General features: G+C 42.4%; 1 protein-coding gene across 3 annotated transcripts in view; it reads left to right on the forward strand.

Annotated features, from left to right (window-relative positions):
• The window catches only part of AQP9 (aquaporin 9), a 117961-nt gene that overhangs the window by 65890 nt on the left and 38304 nt on the right, over nucleotides 1-13767 (forward strand). Inside the window, exon 7 of one of the 3 annotated variants that reach the window (XR_007453830.1) lies at nucleotides 1583-5272. The exons of 1 other annotated variant lie outside the window; for it this stretch is intronic. Coding sequence is in view for 1 of the 2 variants with exons in the window: in XM_049613698.1 (XP_049469655.1) it covers nucleotides 1583-1652 (70 nt within the window). In the remaining variant the exon portion in view is untranslated. Of the gene's footprint in view, nucleotides 1-1582; nucleotides 11331-13767 lie in introns of those variants that run through there. One more of the 3 variants, XM_049613698.1, reaches the window with a different exon arrangement.

Raw genomic sequence — 13767 nt, forward strand, 5'->3', positions numbered from 1 at the left:
CTATGGTCTCATGAATTTCCTTTAAAATTTAGTATGTTTGGGGCGCCTGGGTGGCGCAGTCGGTTAAGCGTCTGACTTCAGCCAGGTCACGATCTCGCGGTCTGTGAGTTCGAGCCCCGCGTCGGGCTCTGGGCTGATGGCTCGGAGCCTGGAGCCTGTTTCCGATTCTGTGTCTCCCTCTCTCTCTGCCCCTCCCCCGTTCATGCTCTGTCTCTCTCTGTCCCAAAAATAAATAAAAAACGTTGAAAAAAAAAATTTAAAATTTAGTATGTAATCAGTTATTCTCTTTATTCTTTTTGATGTCCAAATGGTCCCAAATTTGGCTAGAGGGAGCCCCATTAAGGTGGATCTTGTATCCTTTTCATAAGAACACATGGGTTTTTGACTTCCTCCTTGCTATCTAGCAATATAAAATATTTCTGATTCACTTCACATTTGCCTTACCTGGATCTAAATTCAACCATTCTCCAAAGAGTCTTGTTTCCTTGTTTCCTTTTAATGCAGAATAATATTCACGTCAAGATCTGAGCAGTAAGTATGCTCATAGTAACTAAGTGTCATTACTTATAAGTGTTTTCAAGTGGGCAAAGATATAGATATAGATATAGATTCCAGAATTCATATATTCAAAGAATATATTTTCAAGAATTCATATATTCAAATTGAATATAGGTTTTTAAAAATTCTTTTATTTTCTATTTTCATTTATTTTATAGTAAACTTTTGATTCCTAATAATATTATTATGTCTACTTATTTCCTTTTTCCCATATTATTTATAGTTTCAAAATTATAATGCTGACATTCCTAATACCCAATAAATACTAAAAACTAAAGTTTTTAAATACAAAACTAAAGTTTTGGATGCCATTGAATTCTTTTTATTCTTAGAATACATCCTATTAAGGGATGGTCAGCCAGGACCCTCATATCAAAATTTACTTGAATCAGTTCTTTTATATATATATATATATATATATATATATATATATTCATATTTATTTTATTTTATTTAAATTTTATTTATTTATTTATTTAATTTTTATTTATATATATTATATTACATATTTATAATATTTATAAATTATTTATTTTATATATATGTATACATATATATATTATTTATTATCAAATTGTTTTCCATACAACACCCAGTGCTCATCCCAACAGTTGCCCTCCTCAATGAAATCAGTTCTTTTCTCTGTGTGGTTATTTTATTGATATTATATACAGCTAGATTCATTTTTTTAAACTGTATTACAATTTAGAGTTTGCTTCTTTCTGTCCCCTTCAATTTATTTTTTCAAGTATCTAAGACATTCACATGCTCCCATACCTATTCCCTCCACTTCAGTTCTGGTTTATTCTTCCTGTGGCCTGTGTTTCTTTTTGCAAAACACACGTGTGCACACATGCACACACACACACACACACACACACACACACTTTCCCATCTTTCTGGGCAAAGAATATTGTACAATATACGTTGTCATACCTCACTTTTTTTACTCAACAATATGTCCCGAAATCTACTCCAAATCAATTTGTAAATATCTTCCTCATTCTTTTTCATGTATCTCCAGGTCTTTTCAGAGGCATATTTATGAAACGAGACATCAGGAAGCAAGAGCCAGCAAGCACCTGACACCATGATGGAATATTTTAAAATTGAAAACTGTCTTTGAGATCCAGCGAACCAATTTCCCCACTTTGTAATTGTGGACACTGAGGCAAGGGGGGGAAGTGACCTTCCCTCCATCCCATTCCACACTGTATTATGTGACCCAAATCAGAGTGGCTATCTTTTAAGGTGGCTATTTTAGCTGCAATGATTGGCCTGGGATTAACATATGACCTGATCCAAGCCACTTAGAGTCCCTTCTGGGGGCTGAAAAAGTTAGAACTAGGGGGAAAAAGTTAGCAAAGCTCTGAGTGTAAGAACCTACAGCTGCTGGTAGCCAGATCCCCTGCTGAGTAGAGAGATTTCATCTGTAATAGGAAAACATAAAGCCAATACATAATGGTCAAGAGAGGGACCTGATGATGCCTGAGTCCCTACGCATCATAGGCCAGCTCTATCTTTACCTTTTCCACAGTGGGAACTGAAAAATGACATGACTGTCAGTGGAGCAAACTTACTTCCCCAAAAGGTGGAGATGGTGATAACTGGAAATAGCTGTAGTGCCAAAAGAATGTAGACTTAGAAAATAGCAAAACACAAGAACAACAGGCAGAGGGGGTGTCAGGTTAAGAGTTTCTGCAATGTTCTGTAGTTCATTTGCAGGTTGTTAAAAATGAAGAATGTAGCCGGAGAACATTTTCTCCTCCCCAGTCCACCCCTGCCCTTACCAGCAACTCACATGATTCCAGAAAAGCTTTGGTCTCTCTCCCAGAAAGGCTATCCTTTCCCACCAGTTTCCCACCAGTTTTCCAACAGTTTCTCCTATCCAGTCTCCCCACTCTACTTCCTTTGTTACATACTCATCAAGAAGGCTTCAAAAGCCAGGAGGACTTTTATTGCCTATGCCCTTCAGAAGAGGGACCTTCAAGTTAGCAGAACTGCCTTTACTTGGTTGTCTACATAGTTTCATCAAACAATCACAAATCTCCAGTTGCCTGCCCCCAGGACTGTGGGAAGTAAAGGTTTTATCTTTTACAAGCAAATGATATTGCTTTTCTTTCTTTTCCCAGAAGAGGGAGAAAGGTTAAGCCTAACCTTGAATACCAGAGGAAGAAGAGCTTTGTTTCAGTGGAATTCATTTGAAAAATCATCTCCCACTCCCCCATTTAGTCACCCAGTGGCGCTGGTCAAGAAAGATCCCACCAAAAACCCCACATATGGGATCTTTGTAGTTCTTACAGATGAAGGGTCTTCTGGTCATCAAACCCTGGTTCCCTCTGGACAATGGGCACAACTACAACTGGGTGGCTCATTGCTGGAGTCTTGCACATAGGCATTTTCCTCGTGAGGAGACCTCAAAATTCTCCAGGGTTTGAGGTGAAATGTTGACTTCTGCCCACAGGAAGATCATAAAGAAATGAAAAATGCCACTTTAACCACCAAACACTAGATTATAATATTAATTTTCAAAACAAATCTCATGAGCTTCGATTTCTACATCCATAAGATGAAGAGAAATAATGCCTACCTCACATTGGTGTGTTGCTTAGGGAATGCTGATTAAGTAAGCAAATCACTAAACTACTTAATTTGGAAGAGAGGCATCAGCAGTCTTGGCTGCAAGCAATAGAAACTCAATATGATTTATTTAAAGAGAAAGAAAATCTACAGACAAGATACCAGGGAGCTCACAAAACTGGCTAGAAGCAAAAAAGCCAGCTTTTCTTTTTTGTTTTTTTTAATGTTTGTTTGTTTATAAATATAATTTATTGTCAAGTTAGCTAACATACAGTGTGTACAGTGTGCTCTTGGCTATGGTAGTAGATTCCCATGATTCATCACTTACATACAACACCCAGCGTTCATCCAAACAAGTGCCCTCCTCAATACCCATCACCCATTTTCCCCTCTCCCCACACCCTCCATCAACCCTCAGTTTGTTCTCTGTATTTAAGAGTCTCTTATGGTTTGCCTCCCTCTCTGTTTGAAACTATTTTTTCCCCTTTCCTTCCCCCATGGTCTTCTGTTAAGTTTCTCAAATTCCACATATGAATGAGAACATATGATATTTGTCTTTCTCTGACTGACTTATTTCACTTAGCATAATACCCTCCAGTTACATCCACGTTGTTGCAAATGGCAAGATTTCATTATTTCTCATTGCCAAGTGGTATTCCACTGTATATATAAACCACATCTTCTTTATCCATTCATCAGTTGATGGACATTTGGGCTCTTTCCATAATTTGGAAAATATTGTTGATAGTGCTGCGATATACATTGGGGTACGTGTGCCCCTATGAATCAGCACTCCTGTATCCTTTGAATAAATTCCTAGTAGTTCTATTGCTGGGTCATAGGGTAATTTTATTTTTAATTTTTTGAAGAACCTCCACACTGTTTTCCAGAGCAGCTACACCAGTTTGCATTCCCACCAACAGTGCAAGAGGGTTCCTGTTTCTCCACATCCTCACCAACATCTGTTATTTCCTGAGTTGTTAATTTTAGCCACTCTGACCTATGTGAGGTATCTCAGTGTGGTTTTGATTTGTATTTCCCTGATGAGTGACGTGGAGCATCTTTTCAGGTGTCTGTTGGCCATCTGGATGTCTTCTTTGGAAAAGTGACTATTCATGTCTTCTGCCCATTTCTTCGCTGGATTATTTGTTTTTTGGTGTTGAATTTGGTAAATTCTTTATAGATTTTGGATACTAACCCTTTATTTGATATGTTACTTGCAAATATATTGTCCCATTCCATTGGTTGCCTTTTAGTTCTGTTGATTATTTCCTTTGCAGTGCAGAAGTTTTTTTTATCTTGATGAGGTCCCAAAGTTCATTTTTCCTTTTATTTCCCTTGCCTTTGGAGACATGTCTAGTAAGAAGTTGCTGCAGCTGAGGTCAAAGAGGTCGTTGCCTGTTTTCTCCTCCAAGATTTCGATGGTTTCCTGTCTCACATTAAGGTCTTCATCAATTTTGAGTTTATTTTTGTGAATGGTGTGAGAAAGTGGTCCAGTTTCATTCTTCTGCATGTTGTTGTCCAGTTCTCTCAGCACCATTTGCTAAAGACACTGTCTTTTTTCCATTGGATACTCTTTCCTGCTCTGTCAAAGATTAGTTGGCCATACATTTGTGGGTCCAATTCTGGGTTCTGTATTTTAATCCATTGGTCTATGTGTCTGTTTTTGTGCCAACACTGTACTGTCTTGATGATTACAGCTTTGTAGTAGAAAAGCCAATTTTTCTAACCCCAAGAGCGTGGGTTAGAACTATAGCAGGAAAAGACAGTCAAGGTCTCACAAACAGAAATAGTCCCTTAGAATGTGGCTGCCGGCACCCTTACTCCCCCACCCCAGATATGCCCCACTGCTGCTGGCCCTGCAACACTGTACCCCCTCACTCACCCAGTGCAACACTTCTGTGGAAAAAAATCAAAATTGGTCCCATTCTACATTTGTGAGTCTCCTAGCTTCACCATGTAATGCTTGAAAAATGTTTGAATGTACTATGTGAAGAAATTTTGCAATTCTGAATTGGCCATTTCTTCCACATCTTGAGGAATTAGTTGCAAGTTTAGTCTGTACCCTCATATCTGCTTCTGCCAAGGACTTGAGCATTTTTACAGATTAAAACTCAATCCAAAAAAAAAAAAATAGGTTGATGGAAGGACAGATATGTCAATGGACAAATAAGCAGATCATGTAATTTTAAAAACAGCTGAAGGAAAATATGTCTCAGCCACCTGACTTGAGCAAGTGCGGACATTTGGACAATGACTTTCACTCTAAGCTTTCTGACACCCAGGACTTGGAGGAAAATGTAATGGATTACATAGTTTTAATTTTCTTTTTCACACCAGAATTTTATCTAGAGAGACAAAATGTTTTCTGGCATTAATCTCCTGCAAAAGATTTTCCTTTGGGTTTTATATGAAAGGTGTTACATGAGCTAGTAGACAGTATCCCATTTATGGTTTCACAAACACAGAAAGGCTTTTTAAATGGGTAAACCTCACGTGAAATATTTTGTGAAGGCACACTGTACTCAGGAATGTTTCTGCCAGCCACACTGGAGACAGGGCCCAGGTGCTCTGGCTCCTCCAATGTAGCCCCCCACCCCCCACAGCCTGGAGAGTCTGGACATACACCTGGCAGGTGCTTGCGGTGGGCCTTGCCTCTCCAATGTCAGATGTGCTAAAGCGAGGTTTGGCCACAGGTTGTGCTTCCATGAAAGGATGAACCATTCTCCAAACATGGCCCCAGCAGGTCCTCCATGGGTTTAGGCCTCAGACTCCAGACAGGAGAGGGCAGACTGCCACTTTATTCTAGAAGGTTTGAAACCCAACATGTGCTCTTGCCCAGACAGCATGAGCCTCAGCAGCAGGAGGAGGATCTGCAGATGGAAATGCTGTTGTTGCTTCTCCTTCCTTCTCTGTCTCCTTCTCCTTCCCCTTCTCTTCTCCTCCTCCTCCCACTCCCCATCCCCCTCCCCGTCCCCCTCCTCCTTCTCCTTCAGAAACTGCATCACCAAGGGTGGGAATGGCACAGAAGCCAAGAAGTAAACCCTACATGGCTACATTACACAGAAGAGAGTTACAGGAGGCACTTAGAGCCTGCCAGCTGCAGTGAGTTTGAATGCTTATAAAAATGACCCAAATGCCAGAAACCTCAACTTCATTTCAAAAAAAGATTTGACAGGGTTTTGGAGTGGTTTTTTTTTTCTATTTCATGAAGAAATCAAAAGGAAGGCAAAAATAAAACCAGGTTAGTGAGATGAGGCATGTCGTCAAAGTGGTTCTCCAAAAATGCATGCCACACGATCCTGTGCTTGCCGGACGAGCCCTGCCAGTAAACAAGCCAACTGTCTGTGCCTCTGTGCAAAGGGGGGTGGGTTAGGGTGACATGTGGAGAGGGGCCCAGACACAGCTCAGAAGAGGGAATGGTGGAGGCTTAGATGGACAGGATAGCATTTGCCTTTCTTGGAAAGGACCATGTTTTCTCACACTCCATTTTTCAACTGACTGAAATCTACTTCCTCAGGAGTGGGTGCAAACCTTACCATCTGGGATTCTTTTCCTATTGCAGCCCCCCAAGCCCCCAACCCCCACTCAACTACCCCCAGCCTGGTCCTTCTGCGTTTCCAGAACACTTTCTCACATCTTTCATTCAGTGAAGCCAGAGGCCTGCCTCTTACTGAAGGAACATCAGTCACACAAGCAGGTAGAAGATAGGATAGAGTGTTTATGCGTCCCCGCCCCATTTTTTGTGATGGGGGAGAGGGGCAGGGAGATACAGGATTCTCCTCTCTCTGGAACAGATTGATCCTAAAATTAGACCTAAAGTTTAATTATTTTACTCATGTCAGAGGACTTAGATGGAGGGTGGGATGGGGGAGGACCACCTTTCTTTTCCCCATGCCCCGTACTTCCCCTATTTCCATTAGCTCTAGCTGCTCCTTCTGTGGCAACAAACCCTGGTGCCACCCACACCCACCATGGCGGCCCCCACCCCACAGACTCCTCACCCAGTCCAGGCCCCGTGCCCCTTCTCCTCAGGCACAAGTGACTCTCATCTGGTGTGGGGGACAGAGAGGCTGGGGGGTATGAGCAGAGAGTGTGAGGGGCCTGTGGGAGGTGCTGGCAGGGATGAAGGCCAGCTCACTGAGAGGGAGTCAGGATTCCTGGCGATATTCCAGGGAGGCTCAGTCCTGGGATCTAAACAGAGAGCAAAAGGGGGCCAGGAGCTAGGAAGGAATATCTGGAAACATTGTTTTAAATTTACAAGTGATAATAAGCCCCTGAGACTAACATCTGGATAACAGAGCACCTGTGTATGCCCACACACATGAGTATTTGACTTTTACACCAAGCTGATGACATACATAATTATCATCTCAACCTTACACACCTGGAAACCCAGCCCTAGGGAAGTGAAATGACTTCCCGCAAAGAATGAGGAATATGCACAAGTGAGGTTTGAGTCTTCTGCTTCCGCAAAGTATGCCAATGATAAAATAATCCATGAACTCTAGCAATTATTTCACATGCTGAAGAAGCAACAAAATAAGAAGAGAAAAATATTAAAAAGTGGGGGGTGGGGGGGAGATTTACCTGTGCAAAAGCAATTACAATCAAGTCCCCCAATGTGAACTGTCAAACTCAGTGTGATAATGGTTATGATGACCCATGTTTGATCAATTAATTTCTAACAAGTATTATTTGATTATTATAATTTAAGATCTACACACTTATAATAGTTTCACAAATTATGCACTTCCTAGTGTCAACTTATAATATTCTTATGCTCTCTAAGAGATTAAGGTAATCAATTATTTTATGAGGCTTCATGGGCTTATAGGACTTCACAGGAAGAGGTATAAAGCAAATAGAAAAACATAGTGTGTGCTCAACATTGACCCTGCATTCCAAACAGGAAGGACAATTGTATCATATGAGACAAATTGGTGTCTTTATAATTTGGTTTTTAAGATTCAATTCCTCAAAAGGAAGGCTCTCGGCATGTACAAAAAATGGAAGTTGGAGTGGTGGCCAAGATTAATTTACGTACACTGCCACCAGGTGGAGGCAGAGTGCCACGGGTTGTAAAGTCTGCAAGGGTAGTTAGAGAATTTGTGAAAATTGCAGATTATGGTTCTGGGTTCAAGCCCTAAGACTTAAAATCACAAAATTTCCAATTTCTAATTTACTAGAAACATTTTCTAAAATAGAAAAATGCAAACAAGCTATTAACAAACATTTTGAATAGCTCTTTACAGGGGTTTTACAAATGAGAAGTGCAATTACATTTTCCCCTTTAATCTCTTAAGGTTCCTTTTCTCACAAATACTTTCCAAAAAAATTATTGGCACCTCCTTATGTTGCTTTCATGGGAAACCCCCTACACCTCTGGATTGTTTGGCCCAAAGCTCAGTTTTAGGCGGTGACCTATCTCCCTGCCTCTCCTTCTCTCAGCTAGTCCAAGAACAAATGGTGAAGGGTGGATGAGGAAGGTGATGGAGAGTGACCAGCTGTCCTGGTTTGTCCTAAACTGTCCCAGGAAAACCCCCTTAGTCCCAAGAAAACCAAGAATATATATATCCAACTTTCCATTTCAGACTCTCTGCTTGAAGACCTTCATTTCTTTCCATGGGGGTGGGAGGGAGTGGGGAGGCAAAATATCCCCACCATTTGATGAACCCCGCAAATCCTCTGTATAAAAGCACTCCTTTAGCATAAGTCTTTGCTGCTAGGTCAGGGGTATGCTTTATGTTTCACATGAAGGCAGGATATATAGAGAAGTACAAATGTGTGTGGTGTGGTGGCAATGCAGAGCAAATGAGGCAACCACGTCATGTAAATAGAACCTTTAAGAAGCCTCTCAGTTCCAGGCACCTGGGTGGCTCAGTGGGTTGAGTGTCTGATTTCGGCTCAGGTCATGATCTTGTGGTTCATGAGTTCAAGCCCCACCCTGGGCTGTCTGCTGTTAGCACAGAGCCCTTTTCGGATCCTCTGTGCCCCTCTCTCTGCCCCTCCCCCACTTGTGCTCTCCCCCACCCCCACCCCCCCCAAAAAAAAGAAGTCTCTCAGTTCATCATGCCAACCTCTGAGGCTGACCCTTGAGGCCCCTGATGAGGCAGCCCTGCCAGCTGGAAAGGAAGCAGGAAGGAAATCAACTCCAGCTGACAGAGGATGCCAACTCTGGAGTTACCGCTGGAGGCTCCCAGAAGGGATATATTTAGCTCCGCTCTGTTAATAGCTGACCCCCTTGGATCTCCTCAGGAATGTACCTAGGGGAGTTCTTGACAGAGAATCGGGAGTGAAATAACGCAGACAGGTTTATAACTTAAAAAGAAGAGTATCTTTAAGGAAATGACCTAAAAAAGGAGGATGATTCAATGGGGATTAGATGAAAACATTAATGTTATTTTGTGAATTGCTTTCCCGAGGAGTTTATATTCATTCTATTCATTTCCTGTGTTCTTTCGTGTAATTGGTTCAATCATAATTTAGCTTTTCTGTAGGACAAGTGTCCTCCATCAAGTTTGTGTCCTTGGGCACAAAGTACTAACAAATCCTTCTCCAGACACCTGTCACCTGTCAGCACCTGTTAATGATGAACCCCACGGGATGTGGTAATAATGTTCTTAAAAACTGAGATTTGGTAAGAATTACCTTCACACTCTCCGAAGAATAACCCAGACATGCTGGCTGTGGATGCAGTGTCACAGTAGGATGGCAGGGCCATCTCGCCCCGGGGCCCCAAGTGTGTACAGACAATGAACAAAGGCGACACAATGGCACAAACACTATTAGAACAACACATTTATTTATGAAATCTGAGGTTGGGAAAGCGAAGACAGCTGAGAAATATGGTTGAGTTCCTAACTCGACAATGAATAAGCAGGCTCTAATTTACAACTGCACGGAGTGTGAGACTGCCATATGTTATGTAAATAGCTGTAGGTCCCTTTAAGACAAGAAATGGTGTGAAGACAAAGCCCTTTTGTACTGCTGAGTGAAGCCTACCTTGACCTTCTGAGTATCAAAGAAAGGCCACCTGGATACAGTTGCCAGATAAAATACAGGATGCCCAGTTACATTTAAATATCAGATAAACAACAAAAATACTGTGGTTATGAGTATGTCCCAAATATTGCACAGGACAGACTTAGACTAAAAGTACTATCCATTGTTTACCTGAAGTTCAAGTTTAACTGGAATTGTATTTGCTGCATCTGGGAACAAAAAGCAAAACCTGGTGAGATGGGAGGGGAATGCTGTCACTAAGACAAAGGAACAGGAAGTTGGACAAGGATCAGCATACCCAAGGGGAGGAGAAGCTCCAACAGTGAGCAAGCCCAGGCTTATGGAGAAGAAATGTTGGATTCCACAACAGAAGCTCCCAAGAGCCCCTCCAAAAAGCTTCATTTTTGGCTCACCTTCTTTCTGCTGCAGTGAATGATCAGGCACTGAAAACTATTCCGTTGGTCATGTTGGGGCATATAATGTTCCCTTTTAAATGGTGGAAGACAGGCCTCTCAAAAGAGGTGACAGAGTTCTTCTGATTAAAGACCCATTCAAATGAAAGAAAAGGGGGTAGGGGAAAGGATGAAAGAACAGGAAGGCATAAAGGAAAGAGACTGCAGCTGATTTCTAGAAAGTGGGGAGCTGGTGAATGGAAAGCTCTTGGAACTTGTGGGGACCGTCAGTTCAGAGCGGCCAGGCATGCCAGAGGAATGGAAGCCGGCTTTGTCACCGAAGGTTGGAAAATGACAACCCCTAGCCCTTGCCAGCAGCTGGCAGAGTGGCCCTGGCAAGGGGACCTGTGCAGAAACTGAAAGGGAAAGGTATCAGTCTTAGAAACGGCAGGTACAAGTCATCTGGACTGAAAATAGTAGGAGTGATTGAAAGTCTGCAGATGGAGTGACTGGGGCCCAGGTGCCTTCCTCTGCCCTGGACACTGACTGCAGGCCCCATCCCAACCCCAGACAAGGGGAAGTTTCCTCCCCAGAGAAAGGGAACAGCCTCAGGGGAAGGACCCCCACATGCTGCCCTCGCTGTGCCCCTCTGCCCCATACACAAACGTAACTCACAGAACTTCCAATCAGTTTATTTATGCAACAGTCTTAAATATAAACCGACAACCAAGGATCATCAATCATTGGAGGAAATTCCCCACTCTTCCCGGAAATCTCCCCTCCCCTCTTTGAAAATGACCAATATAGACAGGAAAAAAAAAAACCTATATGAATAGGTAATGATGTGGTTTTGGAGTGGTGGGGGTCTGGAGCTGACAGCCAAGAAAGAATTCTTGTTGGTGCAAAAAGGTGATTTATTAAAGCACAGGGACAGGACCAAAGGGCAGAAAGAGCTGCACTGGGGTTGTGACAGGGTGGGGGTGACTGTTTATAAACCTTCAGGTAGGGAAGGGGTTAGGGATACCGTAAACCTATAAGGAATTTTGGAAGCAAAATTTCCAGGACCTTGAGGGGCTAGCTGCTGTTAGGAAAAGGTCATTTATTATTGTTTAGTAAAAACTCAGTCCTGAGACCCTTCAGATGTATATCAGGGGGCCATAAGCTTGAAGTATGATTGCCAACATATATCGTGGGTGGGGGGGTTGATATAAAGGAACTTTCCAGAGGAATTTTTATATGTTAAAGTAGACTTACAGGATCCTGGAGGTTGGGATAATGCTAAGCTAAGGTTCTCTTTTGCCCCTAGCAAAGTGTCATCATCGAGGCAGCTGAGCTCCTAGAGGAATGTCAGTCTGCTTGTTTCAAGGACTTGTCAGTGGGCTGCAGGCAGTAAGGAAATTTAATTTTTCATTTGTCTTTGTTTCCCCTATCAATAATAATGTCAAATAGGGGGGGGGGGGGGGGAACCTTTGAAACTTCTAATTCGATCCTTAAATATACAAGAAAACATTACATACTCTTCCTCCTGTTAAAAAAAAAATCAGCCCCCAAATATAATAACTTATGCTAGGCCATGTCACCAAACTGGGGCTTAATAACTAACCTAATTACTGTTTCAGCCTCCCCCAGAAATGCAGTCTTAACCGGTCAGTCAGGAATTTTCTGGTCAGCAGCAATGAGGTAATCTGTCACATGGGCCTTCTCCATCCCCCAAAGGAAGATGAGGTAATCCACCTAATGAGACCCCAGTCCTTTCCCCTAAGGAAAGGTGACACAGACTGAAACAGTCCTTTCTTTTCTTTTGCTAATAACTTCTTGTCCCACCCTCTTTCCTGTGAAAGCTTCGCATTTGTGCAGTTCCTGGGAGCATCTCTGAGCTTGCTGGCTAGGATGCTGATCCATTCATGAATCACTTAAGAAAGCCAATTAGATCTTCAAATTTACTAGGGTTGAATTTTGTTGTTTTAACATCTCCCCAAAAGAAGAAAATATGATCAAAGTGAAACAATAGCAGAAGAAAATAATCTTGGAAATTTTAATCTGGTTTCCCAAATAAAACCTCAATAGAAGGCTTAAAATATAAAGAAAATGGTATCTCTCATAGAGTAGGACATGAAGATAAAGACATGGATAATATGACAGAAAATATAAAAGCCATAGAGAGAATTGATTCAGAAAGACCAATATTGACCTAAGAGATACTTTAGAAAACAGAGAACCAAGAAAAGAACTGTCAAAAAAATGATACTGAAAAATTCACATAACTGAACCACAATAGCTAACATTAATTGGGCGTTTGTTATGTGTTTTATAAGTTTTAACTCATTTACTCCTCCCAATAACCCTGTGAGGTAGCTACTGTTATTATCCCATTATAGAGATGAGGAAACTGAAGCACAAGAGAGGTTAAGTAACTGTCCAGTGCCTTGTGGTCAGCAGGGCCAGGACTAGGATTCAAACCCAGAGTCCAGCTCCAGAGCCCGTGCTCTTGAAATCAATGTGTCTTAGTCTGGGTTGCCTATGAAAGGCACCAGTTTACTTGCTAACTCTTCATCAGGAAGTGCAATTGCAGGAAAGAAAGAAAGGAGGGAAAAGAAGGAGGAAGGTAGGAAAGGAGGGGGAACAAATACAAGAGAAGGTGCCCCGAGGCTGGCCATGGATGGGTAACAAACACAGAAGATTGCTTTTTGGCCTCCTCACCTTCCAAACAGGAGGAAGTAGGAGACCTGATCTCCTGCCTCCCACTGTCATTGGTTAGATGGGATTTTTACCCTCCCTCCCCTGCACTTCTTGAGGCCTTGAGGCAGCTTCCAGAGGCCACCAAGGGATCCCACTGCAGTGGCAGGAGCAACATAGTGGCTGGGCAGGTGGGCGTGAGCCAATGACACACCCATATGCTTGCGTGTCTGCTGCAGTGTCTCAGCTGGAAGCTAGCAGGCACACGTGGGTGCTGAGCGGACCCACAGGGTCTCATGCCTCAGTGGGAACAAGGAATTCCTAGGGCAGGTGGCGAAAGACAGGTGGCATGAGGAATTAGGAGAATCCCTGTTGAATCATGACTGTCAGTGCCAGGAAGGATCCGAGCAGCTGCCACTGAAGGCTTGGTGTTGACAGAGACAGAAGTCAACAATGATCAAAACTTCCGCTGTGAGGCCTTGAAGAATGTTGGCCTGTGGTGCCAGTGATCCTCCTGGATGCAGCCATCAGTGAATGGCAGCTAGACCTATTGGGG

The sequence above is a fragment of the Panthera uncia genome (assembly GCF_023721935.1).
Source record: "Panthera uncia isolate 11264 chromosome B3 unlocalized genomic scaffold, Puncia_PCG_1.0 HiC_scaffold_1, whole genome shotgun sequence".
In the NCBI taxonomy this organism is placed as follows: Eukaryota; Metazoa; Chordata; class Mammalia; order Carnivora; family Felidae; genus Panthera; species Panthera uncia.